Source organism: Mobula hypostoma, chromosome 2 (assembly GCF_963921235.1).
Source record: "Mobula hypostoma chromosome 2, sMobHyp1.1, whole genome shotgun sequence".
In the NCBI taxonomy this organism is placed as follows: Eukaryota; Metazoa; Chordata; class Chondrichthyes; order Myliobatiformes; family Myliobatidae; genus Mobula; species Mobula hypostoma.
The window spans coordinates 68941492-68964657 of NC_086098.1; the positions used below are offsets into that span (position 1 = coordinate 68941492).

Genomic DNA, 23166 nt, shown 5'->3' on the forward strand with positions numbered 1-23166 from the left:
GCACTCACCACTCTCCTGAGTAAAAAAAAAACTTACCCCTGACATCTCCTCTGTACTTAATCCCAAGCACCTTAAACCTGTGTCCTCTTGTGGCAACCATTTCAGCCCTGGGAAAAAGCCTCTGACTATGCACACGATCAATGCCTATCATCATCTTGTACACCTCTATCAGGTCACCTCTCATCCTCCGTCGCTCCAAGGAGAAAAGGCCGAGTTCACTCAACCTATTCTCATAAGGCATGCTCCCCAATCCCTGGCAACATCTTTGTAAATCTCCTCTGCACCCTTTCTATGGCTTCCACATCCTTCCTGTAGTGAGGCGACCAGAACTGAGCACAGTACTCCAAGTGGGGTCTGACCTGGGTCCCATATAGCTGCAACATTACCTCTCGGCTCCTGAATTCAATTCCACAATTGATGAAGTCCAATGCACCGTATGCCTTCTCAACCACAGAGTCAACCTGCGCAGCAGCTTTGAGTGTCCTATGGAATCCTCTGGTACCTCTCCTGTCACTGAGGATGATTCAGTATCTCTGCTAGGGTCCTGGTAATTTCTGCACTTGCCACCCGTAGGATCCGAGGGAACATCTCGTCAGACCCTGGGGATTTATCTATCATGGTTTGCTTCAAGTTAGCAAACACCATCTTTTCTGTTATCTGTACAGGGTCCATGAAGTTGTTGCATCTTTGCCTCTTTTCCTTAAACTCTATATCCTTCTGAGTAAATTCAGATCTTTGGACCCCTTGATATTATTCAATTTTCCTGAGGAAGTCCAACCGTGTGTACAGTTTTGTTTTGATGCTGCCATATAGCCGCTTTCATATAATGATTATCTGTCACCTTAAGCCATCTCTTGCTGATATCATCCAGCTGCACAGCTTATTTGGAGAAAAGGATTGCCCTATCCAGTTGAACTTTCCCCCTGCTCCAACACTGGCTCACAACTAAATGCATTGAGCATTAATAATAAAATGGCCACCCATACACTGTCATGGAAGAAAATACTGAAAGTGGGGAGCTGGTTTTGGTTGTCGCTGGGATTGCAGAAAGCTGACAAAGAGCATTTAATATCATCTCTGACCACCTGTGTTAAACACTCAACATAGTAACTGGTCGAATTTGCCTTCTGCTCATGTAGTAGTAGAACTGAACAGCACAATTCTACATTTAGCACAAGCAGTCACAAACCCTTTGTGTTTTATTTATATGTAATGTATGTTAAAAAGATTTGGAGGCGCTTGCCAACTTGTGGGAGTAGAAAGGTTCTATGGGTGTGGTATTTACTCAGTGAAGGCAAGCAATATATTCTTTCCAGTAGACTTTTTTTTAAAGTGAAAGGTATTTGATAACGCTTGCTTCAGCCATCTATGACATAGTGCTATAAGCAGAGTTGATGGTAGCATTGGTAACTTGTACAGCCAACCAACAAGCGATGAAATCTCTGAAAATAGTGCTCTTTGAAATAAAGCTCAAAGAGCTGCTGAACTTTGGGAAGCCTGTTACTTTGCTGCTACACGGCTCTCTCCACAGCTGGAGGTAAAGAGCCTCCAAATAGTCAGAAGCTGCTGTGATGTACAACACTGCCGACACATTTCCCATCCATTCATAGTTAAATTTCTAAATCTTCTGTTCAAGTCCCAGATCTCCCTGACTAAATTTGATGTTGCATTTTTTTTAAACAAAGAATACGAGGAAATAGAGAAATAGACCTTAGAGGAAGGAAGGAGTTAATGTCTGGGGAGGAAGAAGAGGAGGGAGGGATCTCAGAACATCAATGTTGAATAACATTGTTGGAGTTGGACTGCGACCAGTCACTGAGCGGGCGTCTAGTGCTGTGGCTCTGAGAGCAGAGAGGTGAAGAGAACTGCAGTGATGGTAGGAGATTTGATAGTCAGAGGAAAGATACGAGATTCTGTGGGTGCAATAGACACCTGGATGGTACAATGTTTCCCAGGTGCCAGGGTCAGGGATGGCTCAGATTGGGTCCATGGCGTTCTCAAGCGAGATGGAGAGTAGTCAAAAGTCTTGGTGCATTTTGGCATCAATAACATAGCTAGAGAAGCTGAGGAGGTCCTGAAGAGAAATTTTAGGTACCTAGGTAGAAAGCTGAGAAACAGGACCTCCAGGGTGGTAATCCCTGGATTGCTGCCTCTGCCATGTGCCAGTGAGGGTATGAATCCTATTATGATTTGGCAGGTGAATGTGGCTGAGGAACTGGTGCAAGGGGCAAGGGTTCAGATTTATGGATCACTGGGAAATGTATGACCTGTACACAAGGGACAGGTTACACCTGAATCAGAGAGGAACCAATATCCTTGCAGGCAAGTTTTCTAGAGCTGTTCAGAAGGGTTTAAACTAATTTGGCAAGGGAATGGGAACTGGAGTGATAGTGCTGAGGATGAAGTAGTTGGTTTACAGAGGCCATTTGTAATGACACTCCTATCATCAGGAGAGGCTGATGATAGGGCAAAATTTCAGTCAGCAGGATGAGTTGCAATGCAAAAGTGGACAAAATCAGAAAGGTTGAATGCAGAAGTGAAGGTATTGTATTTGAATGCGTGCAATATACAGAATAAGATAGATGAACATAGGACAGTTTGACATGTCTGATGCTGTGGGCATCAGTGAATCATGGCTGAAAGGTTTTAGCTAGAAGCTTAATGTCCAAGGATACACATTGTATGGAAAAGCGGATAGGTAAGCAGAGGGGGTGGCATGGCTCTGTTGCTAAAATAAAATGAAATGACATTATTTGAAAGAGGTGACACAGGGTCAGAAGGTTTTGATTCATTGTGGATAGAGCTAAGGAACTGCAAGGGTAAGCAGACCCTGCTGGGAGTTGTATACAGACTCCCAAACAATAGTAAGGATGTGGTCCACAAATTACAATGGGAGATAGAAAATGCCTGCCAAAAGGGTAATGTTACAATAGTCATGGGGAATTTGAATATGCAGGTTGATTGGGCAAATCAGATTAGTGCTGAATCCCAAGAGGGTGAATTTCTATAATGCCTATGAGAGCAGTTTATGCTTTAACCAGCTAGGAGATCAGCTATTCTTGTTTGGGTGTTGTGCAGTAATCCAGAATTGATTAGAGACCTTAAGGTAAAAGAACACATAGAGGAATGTGATCATAATATAATAGAAATTTGAGAAGGAGAAGCTAAAGTCAGATGTATCAGTATTACTGTGGAGTAAAGGGAATTAAAGAGGCACGAGAGAGGAGCTGGCAAAAACTGATTGGAAAAGAACACTGGCAGGGATGACGGCAGAGCAGCAATGCCTGGACTATCTGGAAGCAATTCAGAAGGCACCAAATATATATATCCGAAAGAGGAAGAAGTATTCTAGAGGCAAGGTGACACAATCTTGACTAACAAGAGAACTCAAATCTAAGATAAAAGCCAAAGAGAGGGCATATAATAGAGCAGAAACTAGTGGAAAAGTAAGAGGATTGGGAAGCTTTTAAAAAGCATCAGAAGGCAACTTAAAAAATCTTTAAGAAGATAAAGATGGAATACAAAAGTAAGCTAGCCAATAATATTAACGAGGATACCAAAAGTTCCTTCGGATACATGAAGTGTAAAAAAGACGAGAGGATATCGGACCACTGGAAAATGATGCTGGGGTGGTAGCCATGTGCGACACTGAAATGGCGGATGAACTGAATATTTATTTTGCATCAGTCTTCACTGTGGAACACATTAGCAGTATGCTGCAAGCTCGAGAGTGTCAGGAGGCAAAATATGTGTGAAGTTGCCATTACTAGGGAGAAGATGCTTGGGAAACTGAAAGATCTGAAAATAGAAAGTCACCTGGACCAGATGGTGTACACCCCAGAGTTCTAAGAGAGGTGGCTGAAGAGATTGTGGAGGCATTAGTAATGGTCTTTCAGGAATCGCTAGATTCTGGAATAGTTCCAGAAGACTGGAAAATTGCAAATGTCACTCTACTCTTCAAGAAGGGAGAAAGGCAGAAGTAAAAAAAATTATAGATCAGTTAGTCTTACATCAGTGGTTGGGAAGATGTTGGATTCAGCTGTTAAGGATGAGGTCTCAGGGTACTTGGTGGCACGTGATAAAATAGGCCATAGTCACAATAGTTTCTTCAAAGGAGAATCTTGCCCGACAAATCTGTTGGAATTCTTTCAACAAGATAACAAGCAGACAAAGGAGAATCAGTAACCCAATCACGAACAAGAGAAAACCTGCAGATGATGGAAAGCCAAGCCACAGACACAAAATGCTGGAGGAACTCAGCAGGCCAGGCAGCATCTATAGAAAAAGGTACAGTCAACAGTCTTGGCCCAAAACATCGACTGTATGTCTTTCCATAGATGCTGCTTGGTCTGCTGAGTCCCTGCAGCATTTTTTGCAGGTTGCAAAGGATAATCAGTGGATATTGTTCACCTGGATTTTCAGAAGGTCTTTGACAGGGTGCTACACATGAGGCTGCCTAACAATCTAAGAGCCCATGGTATTACCAGGAAGATACTAGCAAGGATAAAGCAATGGCCAATTGGCAGGCAAAGAGTGGGAATAAAGGAAGCCTTTTCTACAATAGCCTATTCCACAGGGGTCTTTGTTGGGATTGCTTCTTTTTACTTTATTTTATGTCATTGCCTTGGATGATGGAATTGATGGCTTTTTTGTAAAATTTGTGGACAATCCGAAGATAGGTGGAGGGGTGGATAGTTTTCAGGAAGTAGAGAGGCTACAAGAAAGACTTGGACAGAATAGGAGAATGGGCAAAGAAGTGGCAGATGGAATACCGTATTGGGAAGTGTATGGTCATGCACTTTGGTAAAAGAAATAAAAGGATAGACTATTTTCCAAATGCAGAGAAAATTCAAAAATCGGATGTGCAAAGGGACCTGGGAAACTTTGTTCAGGATTCCCTGAAGGCTCATTTGCAGGTTGAGTCAGTGATGAGGAAGGCAAATGCAATGTTAGCATTCATTTCAAGAGGACTAGAGTATAAAGCAAGGATGTAATATTAAGGCTTTATAAACCACTGCTGAGGCCTCATTTGGGTTCCCTTACCTAAGTGGTCCCCCTTACCTAAGAAAGGATGTGCTTACATTGGGGTGGTTTCAAAGGAGGTTCACGAGAATGATTCTGGGATTGAAAAGGCTTGTCATATAAATGATGTGTGTGGGACTGTGCTCACTGGAATTCAGAAGAACAAGGGGTAACATAATTGAAACTTTTATTGAATGATGAAAGGCCTCGATAGAGTGGATGTGGAGAGGATAATTGTGTGGATAGTCAGAAGCTTTTTCCCAGGACTGAAATGGCTAACATGAGAGGGCACAGTTTTAAGGTGCTCAGAAATAGGTACAGAGGAGATGTCAGGGGTACGTTTTTTTACACAGAGAGTGGTGAGTGCGTGGAATAGGCTGCTGGCAATGGTGGTGGAGGTGGATATAATAGGGTCTTTTGAGAGACTCTTCGCTCGGTACATGGAGCTTAGAAAAATAGAGGGCTATGAGTATAGGTAATTTCTAAAGTAAGTACATGTTCGGCACAGCATTGTGGGCCAAAGGGCCTGTATTGTGCTGTAGGTTTTCTATGTTTCTATGGTGTTTACAATGTGGGAGAGTTCAGGACCAGAGGACACAGCCTTAGGACACCACTCTCTTCTATTAGAAAAGTTGAGTCATGTAGATTTTAAAGCAACATATGGTTGTGTCAGTGGTAATATAGGCACCTCATTAAATTCAAGAAAGCACATGGCGTGAAGGATGGTGCTGATGCTCCAAGTGCAGAAACATGGAAATCTCCAAAACTCCCCAACTGGCTTCAAAAGTTTTGTGCAGATGATACCTACAGTGTGACAAAACAGGTCATTTTTATCATGCCACTGCAGGATGGTTCCTTTGCTACAATCATGCAACATGATCAGATTCAAAGAAAACAATGAATCACAGAATTGTGTATTGTTCAAATGTCAGAAACTAATAAAAAGAAATAGTTGCTTATTAGGAAAAGTATTTAGCCTTGATGCCTTAAGGAGCTAAGAATGAATAGTTTACTGATCGAGTACTATGCTAATAAGAATGCATGGATGATTTCCGATTTTTTTTACAAAATGGCTGATGATGTGGGATATTGAGCTACAGCGTACATTAAGAAAAGTTTTTTTTTTGCTTGTTGACAATTGTGCAGCACATCCTAATTTAGAATGTGTGAGAAGCATCCAAGCAGAATTTTTGTCTGCTGGTACAACCTACTTGGTGCAGCCAACGGATATGGGAATCATAAAATTTAAAGATGTTGTACCATGGAAAGTTGGTGAACTCCATTCACAAAGTAATTGAAGAAAATCTACTGACATCTTCAACAGCCAAGGAGGTAAGTGCAAGGGTTAACCTTTTACAGGGTGTACCGCTTATCACTTATGGTTGGCGAGAAATAATCAGTAAGATAATCCAGAACTGTTTTTGCTCTCTGCAGTTTCAACCATTCAGGCATGGAGATATCAGAAATGGCCAGGAGTGAAAAATAAACAATTTCACTTCTTCAAGTTAGGAACTGCAAAAAATTTGAAGGTATCAACTATCTAAGTGAAAATAACAATGAAAATGAAGATTTGGAAGATGCAATCACCGAAAGCATTGTATCAAAATACCAAGGCGGGAAATATGAAGACGAGGAAAGTAATGAACCTAACACATCTGAACTTAGGCTAGTGACTACACAGGATACCAGGAATTTTATTGTTGGATTTCAACATTACTTCATGCAGGCAGAAAGGCAATGAAGGCAGTTCATTACCTGTGCTAGGTTTCTGCACCAATTTTATTCATTTACAGTCAATCGGAAGAACACAGCTGTGCTCATTGGATGAATTCCTCTGTCATTTCCCATTAGGAACTATAGTAGTATTGGTAGCTCTCTACTTTGTTCTGTATTTTATTTGAATACATAATTTGTTAGTTAAATGGTAGTTTGTCTTTTTTATACCTTTTTTTTAGCTATTTTCATGAAACTTCAGCTAATTGGGGCACCCACTTGGGCAAAAATGTACAGGTCACGATGTTTCCCAATTAACTGGCATCCGCTGTATTTTCAAGTAGGTTGGAATGACCATTTCTAACACACAGACTCTAGACTTACATTCTTGTAAATAGATTTCAAATGTGTTGTATTAGTCTATATGCCATGTTCCTTTCTGTTTGGAATTTTTATCTCCATATATTTTTAATAAGTTCCCTTTTTCGCTGATATGACTTATGTGGTTTAACAATTTTATCATTTGTCTGATGTGATATCAATAACTGCAAATAAGTTCTATTATGGATTTTTTACCCTCAGCTGTACTAGTACCTATATATAAAAAAAATCAGTGAAGATGGCACTTTGATCACTGAGGAATGTAGTTTTGTTCAGCTGTAGACATGGACACAGTTGAATGGCAATGAATTTGAACCTGATAATAGGGCAGAGTGCTGGAAATTGATGTTGACTGAAGCATGTGTAGTTTGCCTTTTAATAGGTGAAAGGCTAGTAAATATTGCTACTGAAAAGATTATGGATATTCGTAGACAGATCCCAGAATTTACTTTATTTCAGAGGGGTGTATTGAAGCATCAGTGAAGATGGTAACAACTGGTTTATTTTACTACATCACCATATCCCATCTCTATCTTTGCTTTACATATTTATGCTATCAATCTGGCACATGCAGCTAGCTGTCCATCTGTGAAAGGTTTAGATAATCATAACGTCAGAATAGACTAGAAAAATAATGCTTTGTTTTCCAAAGGAATACATTGTTCAAATTGATATATTAGTCAATTTTCTATCTACAGAATACTTCTTATCATCTCTTCATATTGTGCTAATATTATTTTATGTGCTATATGTGACGTACTGTATTTGTACCTTGATCCCTGAGGAACATGGTTTTGTTTTGCTGTATACACATGTACGGTTGAATGAACCTGATAATAGAGCATAGCCTGCTGGAAATTGATGTTGAGTGAAGCATATGTAGTTTGCCTTTTAATAGGTGAATAGCTAGTAAATATTGCTACTGCAAAGGTTATGGATATTCACAGACAGATCCCAGAGTTTTCTTTATTTCAAGACTTGGATCCTTTCTGGATCCTTCTGCTGAACATTGAAAACAGACACCTTCCAAGGGCATCTTTTATAATTGAGGCTCTGTATCACGAGAGGTATTTCAATCCTTGTAAATATCCTATTTCCAGAGAGTTTACATGATTCCTTCATCCTGAGTGAGTCCAGAGTGTGGAAGTTTTCAGCTTCAGGCACTGCCCAAATTGAATGGTTACTGGGGGTCCAAGGGTATCCTGTGCTACCCTGGCTCCTCATTACTGCCCAAACATTGTAGGTGAAGTACTGTTGACTCTTTTCGGTATATGGCCATGTGGAAAAGACATTTTCATGCTTGCTGCACAATCTATATCACAAAAGCAGCAAAAATTCCAGCACATCAGGGCTGCAAACTGAATACAGGGAGGACACTATCAGGAAAGGTCAGGTGTTGGTAACATCTCAGAGCCCAAATGACACATGAATTGCCCTTGCATGCTGCTTCGCGGTCCAGTGTAACACTTGACTAAATGACCCCCTGCTCTATTGCTTTAATGGCTTGCTTTATTTTATTTTCTGATGAATAATATTTCATTTGGATGTGGAATCTCTGCATGAAGCACTTCATCCTGTGTCCTGGCGTGTATCTGATTCGGTCTTTCAAGCTGCTCAGTTGTCCTTCTTGCCACCACTACCTCAGTCTCCTTTGTGGTAATCAAAATATGCATTGCTCTTCTGAAGTTTTCAAATCTCTTTCAGGCACTGTTACAATAGAGCCCAATGAAGTAGAACATAGAACAGTACAGCATAGGCACACAAGCTATTCGGTCCACAATCTTGTGCCAAACCAATTAAAAAGCAAATCAAAAACACCTGATACTGGCCCTCCCTCCTACATCCCTCCATCTTCCATACATCCATGTGCCTGTCTAAACATCTGTTTAAAGCCCCTAGTGTATTTGCCTCTACCAACGTACAGGGCAGCGCACTCTAGGCATCTACGACTCTGAGCTTAAAAACTAACTTACCTCTCACATTCCTCCTTGGACGCCCTCTCTCACTTCCAATGCATGCCCTCTGGTAGTAAACATTTCAACCTGTGAAACAAGTACTCCCTGTCTGTTCTATATATACCTCTCATAATCTTATAAACCTCTACCAGATCTCCCCTTAGTCTCCAGTGCTCCAGAGAAACCAACCCAAGTTTATTTAGCCTCTCGTGATAGCACATGCCGTCTAAACTAGGTAGCATCCTGGTAAACTTCTTGTGCACCCTCTCCAGTGCCTCAACATCCTTTCTATAGTGTAGCGGGGCAACCAGAACTGTATGCATTACTCCAGGTGTGGCCTAATGAGTTTTAATAAAGTTGCAACATTATCTCAGCCCTGCGAACTCAATGCCTCGACTAATAAAAGCAAGCATTCCTTAAGCTGCCTTAACCACCTTTTTGCCTGTGCAGCCACTTTCAAGATGCTGTGAACTTGTATCCCAAGGTCTCTCTGCTCTGCAACACTGTGAGAATCTCGTCCTTAACACTGTACTGTTTCCTTGCAATTGCCGTCTCAAGGTGGAACAGCTCACATTTATCTGGGTTAAACTCCATCTGACAGCTCTCTGCCCGCATCTGTAACTATTATGCTGTTTTCTTTGCCAGTCTTCTACACTATCCACAACTCCACCAATTTTGGTTTCATTCGCAAACCACCCATCTATGTTTTCATCCAGATGGTGTATATACGACACAAACAGTAGAGGTGCTAGCACAGATCCCTGCGGAACAACAGTAATTACTGACTTCCAGATAGAATAAGTTCCTTCAACCTCTACCGTCTATGCGTATGCCAGTTCTGAATCCGTATAGCCAATTTGCCATGAACCCCATGCATCTTAATCACTAGATAAGCCTCAATAAGGAACTTTGTCGAATGCCTTACTAAAGTCGACGTACACAACATCTAACGTTCTACCCTCTTCAATCTCTGTTGCCACGTTGTCAAAAAACTCAATCAAGTTGGTTATACACGACCTGCCCCGCACAAAGCTATGCTAGCTGTCTAATTAGGGTATGGGTTTCCAAAGGCTAATATATCCTATCCCTAAGAGTTTTCTCCCCTTATTTCCCTACAACTGGCATGAGTCTCACCTGTCTATAGTTCCCAGAATTTTCCCATATACCCTTCTGAATAGAGGTAGAATATGAGGCATTCACCAGTCCTCTGGGACTTCACCTGTGGCTAGAGAGGACAAAAAGATGCTGGTCAAGGCCCCAGCAATAATGTATCTTGCCTCCTTCAATAACCTTGGGTAAATCTCATCAGGTTCTGGGACACTGGCTTGGTGCCAGAGGACTAGAAAATTGCAAATGTCTCTCCACCCTTTAAGAAGGGAGGAAGACAGGAGAAAGGAAATTTATAGACTAGTTACCCTGACCTCAGTGGTTGGGAAGATGTTTGAGTCTATTTTTCATGACGAAGTTATGAAATACTTGGTGAAATAGGACTAGATAGGACAACATCAGCGTGGTTTCCTTCAGGGAAAATCTTGCCTGATGAACCTGTTGCAATTCTTTAAGGAGATTACAAGTAGGATAGATAAAGGGGATGCAATGAATGTTGTATATTTTTACTTTCAGAAGGCCTTTGACAATGTGCCACTCATGAGGCTGCTTACCAAGTTAAGAGCCCATGGTATTATAAGAAAGTTACTGCAATGGTTAGAGCAATGGCTGATTGGTAGCAGACAGCAAGTGGGAATAGAAGGATCCTTTTCTGGTTGGCTGCCACTGACTAGTGGTGTTCCGCCGGGGTTGGTGTTGGGACTGCTTCTTTGCATGCTGTATATCGATGATTTAAACGATGGAATAGATGGTTTTTGTCAAGTTTGCAGATGGTAAGAAGATTGGTGGAGGGGCAGGTAGTGTTGAGGTAGGATGCAGAAAGATTTAGACAGATTAGGAGAATGGCCAAGAAAGTGGCAAATGAAATAGTGTTGGAAAATGCATGGTTATGCATTTTGGCAGAAGAAAAAAATGTGCCGACTATTTTCTAAACGGGGAGAAAGTCCAAAAATCTGAGCTGCAAAGGGACTTGGGAGTCCTTGTATGGAACACCCTAAAGGTTAACTTGTAGGAAGAGTCAGTGGTGAGGAAGGGAATGTTAGCATTCATTTCAAGAGGACTAGAATACAAGAGCAAGGATGTGATGCTTTATAAGGCACTGGTGAGGCCTCACCTTGAGTATTGTGAACAGTTTCAGGCTCCTCATCTAAGACAAGATGTGCTGGCATTGAAGAGGGTTGAGAGGAGGTTCACAAGGATGATTCCAGGAATGAAAGGGTTCTCATACGAGGAACGTTTGGCTCTGGGTCTGTACTCGCTGGAATTTAGAAGGATGAGGGGGGAATCTCATTGAAATCTTTCAAATGTTGAGAGGCCTAGACAGAGTAGAGGTGGAAAGGATGTTTCCCATGGTGGGAGAGTCTAGGACAAGAGGGCATAGCCTCAGGACAGTGGGATTCCATTTAAAACAGATGCAGAGAAATTGATTTAGCCAGATGGTGGTTAACTTGTGAAATTTGTTCCCACAGGCAGCTGTGGAGGCCAGGTTGTTGGGTGTATTTAAGGCTGAACTTGATAGATTCTTGAGTGGACACTGCGTCAAATATTATGGGGAGAAGGCTGGGGATTAGGGCTGAGGAGGGGGAGAAAAGGATCAACCTGATTGACCGGTGGAGCTGATTCGATGGGCCAAATGGCCTAATTCTGCTCCCATGTCTTATGGTTTTATCCACCTTAATACTCGTGTGTCGTGGAAGGTAACAACATTGTAGTGAAGCCTCGTGTAAACACATGGTTCCTGTTTGACGGTTTCTCTGTATAAACCACCTTAATGTTTTTTTTAAACCAACTTTCCAATTTTTTGAGGTGGTGAGGTGGTGCAGTGGTGTGGGTGGGGCGGAGGGGAGGAACAACACAGGGAACCAGTTTGCTTGTTAATGCTCAACCCAGCCTTGTTTTTGTGCTCTAAAAATGGTGAAATTCAGTTACTTGGTGTTTTTCCCACAGCTTCTATAGCAAAAGGTCATGATATTTGATAAAGGAGGTGAGAGAAGGAGAAATGTGCTATGAATCATTAGAATGCTGTCCATGGAACCCCAGTTTCTTCAATATACTCAATAGTGTTTTGATGAATCAAAGAATATGAAAACACAGAAATTTGAGTTGATGTGAAATATCCTCCCCCATCTTTTTGAATGATGGAAGGTTAGGGCCATATAGCTTATTCCTACCCCTTTTTCACCAGTTCCTGGCTGCCTTGCATACTTCCTGCACCTTATGTCACTTTTCAAAGAGTTTCATCATTAAAAGCCTTGCCTTCTTATCCACTTAGTTGAATATCATAATCAGATTGGATGCCTCTGTCTTAAGTTTTGAATTTAATTTATTTGAAGCTAATTGTTTTTGTATAAATTTCAACACCTGTTTATATGGCTATTAAAATATAATCTTTGGCATACCCAACAACAGACAACATCTGCTTAGATGCCCAAAATACCTGTTCAGTGCTTTAGGTGGCCAGTCACTAATACTACTGATTATTTCTTGTTTCAGCTATTTGTACAAGAATGAAATCCAATCACTTGACAGGCAAGCATTTCAGGGACTTGTCTCTCTAGAACAACTGTAAGTGCCTTTGCTATTCGTGTTCCATTGCTGTTTTATTGTATTTCTGGGTGTCTGCTGCTTGGCTATTTTCTCAGCTTGCCAGTAAAGTTTCTTTGGCTGGTTGTCTGGACAACGCTTGCATGCTTTGCATGTCATAAATGAACAATTCACCATTAAAGGAAAGTGGGAAATGTGGCTGAAGGCAGGCCTGGGCAATCAGGACTTTTCTGTTGTGTATGCTCAGCAGTACTGTTCAGTGCATTGTTTTTTTGTCTAGATGTACTTGTTGCTGAGAAAACATTATCATGCATTGTTTAAATGCTCAGCTCTTGTCAAAAATTAGATGTTCAGTTGACTCCATATATTGGAATATACAAACTGTATTTTGCATTAATCATTACTCTTCCTAAAGAAACAATTTGTGCATCTTTCTACCAAGCATGTAAAATTTTAATAGCTTCAACCCAATAATTCAGGATTTTGCATATACACTAAGCCATGCAATTTTTATTATATGGTAATGCAATTATTTATTATTCAACAAATGATTTACGGCATTTTGTTTACATAAGCTAAAACATGCTCTACTGTGAGAAATTAAATTTATCAAATAACTATCACATTGTAGTGTTTATCTGTTTTTCTTCCTCCCCTTGCTGCTTTATAATAATTAAGAGTTTATACCCAAATTGTTTTTTCTAATGCATCTTTATTTTAAATTCTCTATTTATGTGCATAATTTAAATTGAAACTCTTCTCATGTGCTTCAAAAGTGACATAATTCTATTATTATGCTACTTAGTTTGAGGCATACTTGTATGCATCAGTCTCAGTGCTCATGCCATATCTCATCAAAGCCAAGCCAGCAATTTAGAATTACTGACTAAAGATGAATAGATTCAAACACTTAATAGCTGGCATGCAGCAGGAATGTACATTTTTTTAATCAGGTAAGTTTCAATATACTTTTACTGAACTTATGTGGTAAGCTAATCGAGTTGGCTAAGTTATCAGGAATGGTGGTTGAAATTGACACCACCAATTATCACATGAGCAAGGGGAAGAAACAGAAAACTGCTAATTTTGTAAAAGTATGGTGAATAGATATAGAGGACTACACCCTAAATTCAGTTCCACAATGGAATGCATTTACTGTAGTTAACAGCAGTATTTTCTTTTAATGGATTCATGGCTTTCAGTTGAAGGAGAATTGAGTGACTTTGGGGGTGGCCTCTGGTTTTGAGTCAACTGCAAGCTTCTCTCTGAACAGGATATATTTTTTAGTATTTGTCATTGCAAAAAATTAACCATATCTCAGCTGAATGAATCTAAAATTCTGGCTGATGTAATAACAGAGTTACCAATGGTAACCATATATACAACTGTGGTACTGCTTTGCACAACTACACTTAGGTGTTGGCATTAGCGCATAATCCCATTCCGGCTGTAACACACAGACCCATCTCAAAGTGGCATCTATTTTCCATTTATGACTATTCATCACTATGACAGAAATGTACATCATTCTGGTCATTAGCACGCTTTAAACAGAACAAGATGAGTTTCAAAGGCACCTGCTATTTGTGTGTGTTAATGCAGATGGCTACTCACTACAGGCACCCTGTTATTAGGGAAAACTCTGTAACCGTGAACCTGAGACATGGCCGAACTTGGAGGTAGCTGGAATGCATGATCTTGAGTTTGTAATTGCTGTCAGTGTTGTTATTGGCACAATGAAAGTTTCCAGAAACTTAAACAGAATGCCGAAGCCTTTACGAAACACTAAAGATAAACACAATGTCAGTCTGAATGTGCTACATAAAACTGTGGGCCTTTCAGCATGCTGCAATTGCTCAGATTGCAACAAAAGCCTTGAGAAGCAACATATTATCTAAATAAACAGCGTTTAGGCCTTTAGTAACATGCACAAAATACTGGGGAACTCAGCGGTTCTAGGGTTAGTTTTCAGGGCCTCAGCCTTTGCTGAAATCCCTGACACCCTTCCACAGTGTAGGGGTGACAGTCTATCTGTGATGGGAGTTCTTGCTTAAGGTCAGAAGAGGTGTGGATAGAACAAAGACCTGTACGTGGTAGAGTGGAGACCAAGAGACAATTGATGTGGCTGCCTGCTAGGGGAGGGTGAGTGATAATTGAATTGACTTTATTACTTACATCCTTCATATACGTGAGGAGTAAAAATCCTTGTTATGTCTCTGTTCAAATGTGCAATTATAGTAATTTATGATATATATTATGTACAACAGGATAGTCAATATAGCTTAGCAATACAATTGTGTTAGCATGAATTGAGCAGTCTGATGGCCTGGTGGAAGAAGCTGTCCTGAAACCTGTTGGTCCTGGCTTTTATGCTGTGGTACCGTTTCCCGGATGGTAGCAGCTGGAACAGTTTGTGGTTGAGGTGACTTGGGTCTCCGATGGTCCTACTGGCCCTTCCTACACACCTGCCTTTGCAAATGTCCTGAATAGTGGGAAGTTCACATCTACAGATGCGCTGGGCTGTCCTGTCCTGTCCGCACCACTCTCTTCAGAGTCCTGCGATTGAGGGACGTACAGTTCCCATACCAGGCAGTGATGCAACCAGTCAGGATGCTCTCAATCGTGCCCCTATAGAAATTTCTTAGAATTTGGGTGGCCATGCCAAATGTCTTCAACCATCTGATGTGAAAGAGGCACTGTTGTGCCTTTTTCACCACACAGCTGGTATGTACAGACCACGTGAGATCCTCCGAGATGTTTGTGCTGAGGAACTTAAAGCTGTTCACCCTCTCAACCACAGATCCATTGATGTCTCTAGGGATTAGCCTGTCTCCATTCCTCCTTGTTAATCTGAGATGGATGTTATTAGGTGAGAGTCATAGAGTCACGCAGCAGAGGAACAAGCCTTTCATGACAAAATGTCCACCATGTACCCGTGTATACAAATCCTGTTTACCAGCACTTGGAACCTAGCCTTCCACACCTTGGAGATGTGCAACAGAAGCGTTCTCGCACAGGTCTGGCAAAGAGCTTTAAAAAGCAGGAAGTTTTCTGGATGGGAGTCATCGATTGGGTGACTGCGCAGTCGCAACAGAAGTATTCCTGCGCAAGTCCAGCAAAGAGCTTTAAAAACCCAGCCTATAGAAGAGGGCTTTTGCCAAGCAGAACGTCGTCATGGGAGTAGTCTGAGTCAGAGTCGTAAGGCTTTGGCTCAACAGGGCTTTGGTGAGAACAGGTGGAGGCAAGGTAAGTAAGTGAGTTCATTCTTTATTTCTTTTTCTTATTTAACTCCTGAGAGAATAGGGGATATGTCCACTGAGCCAGTGTCCTGTTCTGGGTGTCAGCTGTGGAATTCCAAGGAGACTTCCAACCTCCCCAATGGCCAGATCTGCATCAGGTGCATCGAGATGTGTTTGAGACCTTATTAGGGAACTGGAGCTACAGCTTGATGACCTTCGGCTTGTTAGGGAAAGTGAAATTGTGATAGACAGGAGCTACGGGGAGGGAGTCGCCCCAAGGCTACAGGAAACAGATAAATGGGTGTCTGTTAGGAGAGGGAAGAGAGGACATCAGATAATGGAGAGCATCCCTGTGGCCATCCCGCTCAACAATAAATAATCCATTTTGAGTACTGTGGGGGTGGGGGGGGAGGAACCTACCTGGAAGAAGCAACAGTGGCTGCGCCTCTGGCACTGGGTCTGGCCCTGTGGGTCAGAAGGGCAGGGAACTGAAGAGGATGGCAGCAGGAATAGGGGACTCTATAGTCAGGGACAGATCGCCGATCCTTTGGACACAAAAATAAAACACGGTTGGTAGTTTGCCTCCCAGGTGCCAGGGTCCGTGATGTTTCTGAATGTGTTCACGATATCTTGAAAAGGGAGGGTGAGCAGCCAGAAGTCATGGTACATATTGGTACTGATGATATAGGTAGAAAAAGGGAGGAGATCTTGTAAAAAGAATTTAGGGAGTTAGGAAGGAAGCTGAGAAGCAGGACCTCTAACAGCTAGAGCAAGGCGTGATCCTGAGTCAGTTTGAGGAGCAGAGAGGACAGCGGACAACAATTCTACGATGCCCTACACATGCAGCACCTGGGGCAGAGCTTCAGCAACACACACACACACACACACACACACACACACACACACACACACAGAGACAGACACACACACACAGACACGCGCGCACACACACACACAGACGCGCGCGCACACGCACACACACAGACACCCGCACACACACACCCGCACACACACACCCACACACACACACCCACACACACACACACACACACAGACACACAGACACACACACACACACACACACACACACACACACACACACACACACACACACACACACCCATACGCAACCATGAGGGTAGGAATAAAATGAGGTGACAGATAAATGCGTGGCTGAAGAATTGGAGCAGGAGGCAGGGATTCAGATTTCTGGATCATTGGGAACTCTTCTGGGGCAGGTGTGACCTGCACTAAATGCACTTGAATCTGAAGGGGACCAATATTCTTGCGGGCCGGTTTACTAGAGGTGTTGGGTGTGTTTTAAACTAATATGGCAGGGATATAGGAAACAGTATGGTAAAGCTGAGGATGAGCCAGCGGGTTTACAAGTAGATGATGGGTGTAACATGAATGTAAGGAAGGACAAGCCAACGATTGCATACAAATGCAGACAGAGCAAAGAGTTAAATTGTACCACAGAGGCAAAATTCAAAAGGATGAAGAATGCAGGACTGAAGGTGTTGTATTTAAATGTGCGTAGCATTCGGAATGAGGTGGATGAACTTGTGGGGCAATTGGAGATTGGTCGGTATTATATTGTGGAGATCACTGAGTCATACCTGAAAAAAGCCCATAGTTGGGAGCTTAACATCAAAGTATGTACATTGTATCAAAAGGACAGGCAGGGAGGCATAGGCAGTGGTGTGGCTCGGTTGATAAGGGATGGAATTACATCTTTAGGAAGAGGTGACATGGGGTCATAGAATGTTCAGTCTTTGTGGGTAGCGTTAAGAAACCACAAAGGTAAAAAGCCCATTATGGGAATCATATATTGGTCTCCAAATCGTAGCCAAGATGTGGGGTTGAGATTGCAAAGGGAAATGGAAAAGGCATGGAATAAGGGTAATGACACAATTGTAGTGGAGGACCTCAGTATGCAAGGGGATAGGGAAAATCAGGTTGGCATCGGATCACAAGACAGGGAATTTGTTGAATGCCTATGAGATGGCTTTTTAGAGTGGCTTGTGCTCGAGCCTACCAGGGGAAAGGCTGTCTGAGATTGGGTGTTGTGTAATAACTGAGATCTTATTAGGGAGTTTAATGTAAAGGAGCTATTAGTAGGCAATGATTATAATATGATTGAATTCTTACTGCAATTTGAGATGGAGAAAAATAGCTCTTATGTATCAGTGTCACAATGGCATGAGAGACGAGCTTGTGCAGGTGGATTGGAGGGAGATACTGGTGAGGATGATGGCAGAGCAGAGGTGGCTGAATTTTCTGGGATTAGTTCACAAGGCACAGGATAACTATGTCCCACATACTAAGTTGTTCTCAAATGGCAGGGGTAGGCAACCATGGCTGACAAAGGAAGTTAAGGACTGCATAAAAACTAAGGAAAGGGCATATAAGGTAGCAAAAGTGAGTGGGATGTTGGATGATTGGGAAGCTTTTAAAATCCAACAAAAGGCAATTTAAAGCTATAAGAAGGGAAAAGATGAAATATTAGGGCAATCTAGCCAATAATATAAAGCAGGATACTAAAAGGTTTTTTTTTAGTTATATAAGAGTAAAATGGAGGTAAGAGTTGATATTGGACCATTGGAAAATGATGCTGGTGAGGCAGTGTTGGGGTACAAAGAAATAGCAGATGAACTTAATGATTACTTTGCAACTGACTTCACTGTGGAAGGCACTAGCAGTGAGCCAGAGGTTTGTGAGTGTCAGGGAGCAGGAGTAAGTACCATTGCAATTAGGAAGGAAAAAGTGCTGGGTGAACTCAGAAGTCTTAAAGTGGGTAAATCACTTGGACTAGATGGACTACATAGCAGAGTCCTGAGAGAGGTTCCTGAAGAGATAACGTAAGTATTGGTCATTATCTTTTCAGAATTACTTGATTCTAGCATGGTCCCAGAGGACTGGAAGATTGAAAATGTCACTCCACTCTTTAAGAAGGGAAGAAGACAAAAGAGAGGAAATTATAGGGCTAGTTAGCCTAACCTCATTAGGTAGGAAAGTGTTGGAGTCCATTATTAAATGAGGTTACAGGGTACTTAGAGACTAATGATAAAATATGTCAAAGTCAGCATAGTTTCCGTGAGGAGAAATCTTGCCTGACAAATCTGTTAGAATTCTTCGAGGAAGTAACAAGCAGGGTGATGGACAAAGGAGAGGCAGTGGATCACATTTACTTGATTTTCAGAAGGCATTTAATAAGGCGCCACACATGAGGCTGCTTAACAAGATAAAATCCTATAGTGTTACAGGAAATATGCTGGCATGGATAGAGAAATAGCTTATACCCAGGAGGCAGTGAGTGGGAATAAAGGGAACCTTTTCAGGTGGGCTGCCAGTGACTAGTGGTTGTTCCTCAGGGGTCAGAATTGGGACCACTACTTTTTACATTGTTTATCAATGATTTGGATAATGGAATTGATAGCATTTTGGCAAAGTTTGCAGATGATACAAAGAAAGGTGGAAGAGTAGATAGTGCTGAGGAAGCAGTGCAATTTGCAGCAGGACTTGGACATATTGGAAGAATGGACATGTAGCAGATGGAATACAGTGTTGGAAATGCACTATAATGCATTTTGGTAAGAGAAACAATAATGCAAACTATCATCTAAATGGAGAGATGATTCAAACGTCAGGTGCAGAGGGACTTGGGAGTCCTTGTGCAAGACTGCCAGAAGGTTAATTTATAGGTTGAATCTTTGGTAAAGAAGGCAAATGCAATGTTAGCATTTATTTTAAGGGGAATAGAATATAAAAGCAAGGAGATAATGCTGAGGCTTTAAAAGACACTAGTCAGGCTGCAGTTGGAGTATTGTTAACAGTTTTGGGTCCCATATCTCAAGAAAGATGTGTTGTCATTGGGAAGAGTCCAGAGGAAGTTTGAGGATGATTCCAGGAATGAAGGTGTTAATACAAGGAGTGTTTGGCTGCTTTGGGCCTGTACTCACTAGAATTTAGAAGAATGTGGGGAGAGCTCATTAAAACCTACTGAATGTTGAAAGGACTCGGTAGGGTGGATGTGGAGAAGATGTTTCCTCTGGTGGCATTATCCAGAACTAGAGAGCTCAGCCTCAAAATTGAGGGGCGACCTTTAGAACAAGGGTAAGGAGGAAATTGTATTTTAGCCAGAGAATAGTGAATCTGTGGAATGCTCTGCCACAGACTGTGGATATATTTAAGGGGGAAGTTGGTAATTCCCTCAGGGCATCAAAGGATATGGCAAGAAGGCAGGTGTATAGGGTTGAGTGGAATCCGGGATCAGCCATGCTAGAATACGGAGCAGACTTAATGGGCTGTATGACCTACTTCTGCTCCTGTATCTTCTAGTCTTATCTTCCATCTTTTTGTGCAGCGTGTTCCAGACTGAAACTGCCATCTAGGTGAAAAAAAAAGTTCCTCAGATCACTTTAAACCTCCTTCTGCTCACCTTAAGAATATGACTTGCAAGAGGAAAGGGTTATTACTATCTCAGCTGTACCCATTATAATCTTGTACCCATCCAGCAACTGGCAACCTCCCTTCTGCCTCATCCACCATAAACAAAACAAACACAGCCTATACAGTCTCTCCTCAGAACTGAAGCATTTCATTCCAGGCAACTTTTTTTCTACCAACGTTTGCCAATGTTACCAACATTTCATTTGTTTTATTCTTTCTTTCTCTGGCTCCATTCATCATTTCCTATTTTAAGCTCCAGACTCATCATCTTTAACAAGAATTCATGGATGTGCTTCTTTCTTCACAAAGTTTGTACATATATAGAGGGAGAGATCATTTTTTTGTGTGTGTTTTTTTTTGGGTTACTGGAGTTTCCAGCCTCTATGCATTGGTAGAGCCTGAGCTGGGATTGCCAGATTTGTGTTAAATGGATGGGCTGAGCCCTGGCCATCTGGTGGGACAATTGCCTCCCGACACTTGCATTCCTGGCATAACTACTGTGTTTGCTTTCTTGAGCAATTTTGGGGAATAGGGAGTTTCATATTGATAGCAAATCCTTTGCGGTGCCAATTTTATTTTGCAAAATATTCCTTTGAACTTCATGCAAAGATAGAAAGTACGGATGTAGATAGAATCTTCAAACTTGGCAGCAACGAATGTGCAGTTAACTTCAACTTTTAATTTGTTATCTCATTCTCAGTTTATAACATCATTATTAACATTGGATTGTTATCTAATTATCACACATCTAAAACAAATGGTTCAGTTCTTTTAACTTCAATAAATAATTAAGCTTAAAATTGTTTGAGAAATAACATACAATAGTGGGCAAAATTTCAGATGATTTTGCTTGAGAGATTATTTTCTGTGCTGAGAAGAGATAAAAACAGTTAGGTTAAAATACAGGGAGAACAAGATCAAATGAATTAAAGAAGCCTCCCTGATGCTGTGGATTTTATGTTTGTCTTTTGGAATGTGAACATTAATGTAATACATTGCAAGTAAAAAAAAGAGATCTTATTTGTTGCAGTGTTATTTTTCTCTCAGAAGTGAAAATATCAGCAAAACAATTTTGAGTTTCATTTACAAACAAGAGAAAATCTGCAGGTACTGGAAATCGAAGCAACACACACAAAATGCTGCATGGCCTGTTGTGTTCCTTCAGCATTTTGCGTGTGTTGCTTGAGTTTCATTTAGTTGTTCTTGTTTCCATCTTAAAGTTTACACCTGCAGAATCAATTTTGAACTAGGACAATTGTTACTGTGAAGGTTGCAGCTATTGTTCTGGCTAACAATTGCAAGGAAACTTGTTTTGCCAGGCCATTCAAGTAGTGGGTCAGTTTTAAATGCCTTTTTGTAAATTGAAAGCCTGTTTTTTTGGGTCAGATAGGTGGCAAGCAAATCTGTATTGCTTCAGGTTATAACGAAGCTTGTATACGAAGCAACTTTGGGAGATTCTTTTTAGTGCAAAACCTTAATCTGCAGCATTAATTGTAGTGCTAAATGTGTTTGACCCCATTTTTCATTTGTTACATTGTCAGAATTGCCCCCTCTCCTGGAGGACATGTCAAGTGATACACATGATGCTCTCTTGGTCTAGTAGGTTGAAAATAAATTTGTGTATGTTGACATGAGAATTTGAGAGTTTCATTCTTTTATTAGGAGGCAGTTCTTTCAACAAATGCTAAGGCTCACCAACCTATAATTTGATGGAATATCCGAGTTGCTTTTTATAAAACAAGGAACTACTTTGACCATTTGACGGTCCTCGCGTGTTTTAAAGCAGGTACAAAGTCATACTAAATAAGCTGAAGTCTAGAAGTTCTGTCAGTTGCTTGATGCTTACAATATTGCAAATATTGTTAATAAATGCTTATCTCTTTCTGCTGTGGCCTGGGGAATATCCATAATTTTGATTAGGTGATGTAGTGTTCAAGTCAAAGTGCCATTTAGATATTTGAAGTCTTTGAGTACTTCAGCATGAACTGCAGTTAGTAAGTGCTCATCCCAGCATCATTTGATACAGGTGCCCACTGATGTTTTCTGTTTCGGTATCATCTCCTGGTACAGAGTAATGATTTTCTATATTGTATCTACTGGCTTCACAATTAGAATCGCAATTTTGAATTCCCGTTTCACCTGGAAATACATTTTCAGGTAATGGTGTTGACTTCACTGCAGTATTGCAACAGTGTGTTCTCAAAGCTTATTCCATTGACTGAAGTGTTACTGTCTTTAGTTCAACCACAGGGGATGAGCTTCTTGGCACTTGTGTTTTACAGGGTTTTGCATATTTTTCCCACACTTCTGAAGACATTAAATACTGATGGTTCGATTGATCGTTCCTCAAAATATGTTTGGAAATTTTTTAAGGTTGACAAATCATTTGTGTTCATTGCTGGAATCAATCCATAACCTTTTTGACCACCTCGGCAGAACATTTCTGTCATGGTTGAGACCAGGGATTGAGAATGACACACTAGTTACCATTGAATAACTAACTACTGCTTAATTTTCTTATCACATTTTCAGCTGAAAAAAGTATATATTTTTTGGAAAATTCAGATTAAACATCTTGTATGTTTACTTAGTGAAAATCTTACCTATGTTTTCTCTCGCTAATATCTGATGTAATTAAAACCATTCTGCAGGTTTCAAGTACTGGAGTTAGCTGAGAAGTTCTTGAAGTGAGTGCTATTGCTTGCAAGGCACTATTTGCTGCTTTTCTCACTGAACAATACTGTCAGTGTTAC

At 41.2% G+C, this 23166-nt stretch overlaps 1 protein-coding gene across 2 annotated transcripts in view; it reads left to right on the top strand.

Annotated features, from left to right (window-relative positions):
• The window catches only part of LOC134340914 (peroxidasin homolog), a 294279-nt gene that overhangs the window by 167087 nt on the left and 104026 nt on the right, over nt 1-23166 (top strand). The window contains exon 4 of one of the 2 annotated variants that reach the window (XM_063038509.1): nt 12672-12743. The exons of the other annotated variant lie outside the window; for it this stretch is intronic. Coding sequence (XP_062894579.1) covers nt 12672-12743 — 72 coding nt within the window. The remainder of the gene's footprint in view (nt 1-12671; nt 12744-23166) is intronic. 2 annotated transcript variants of the gene reach the window in all.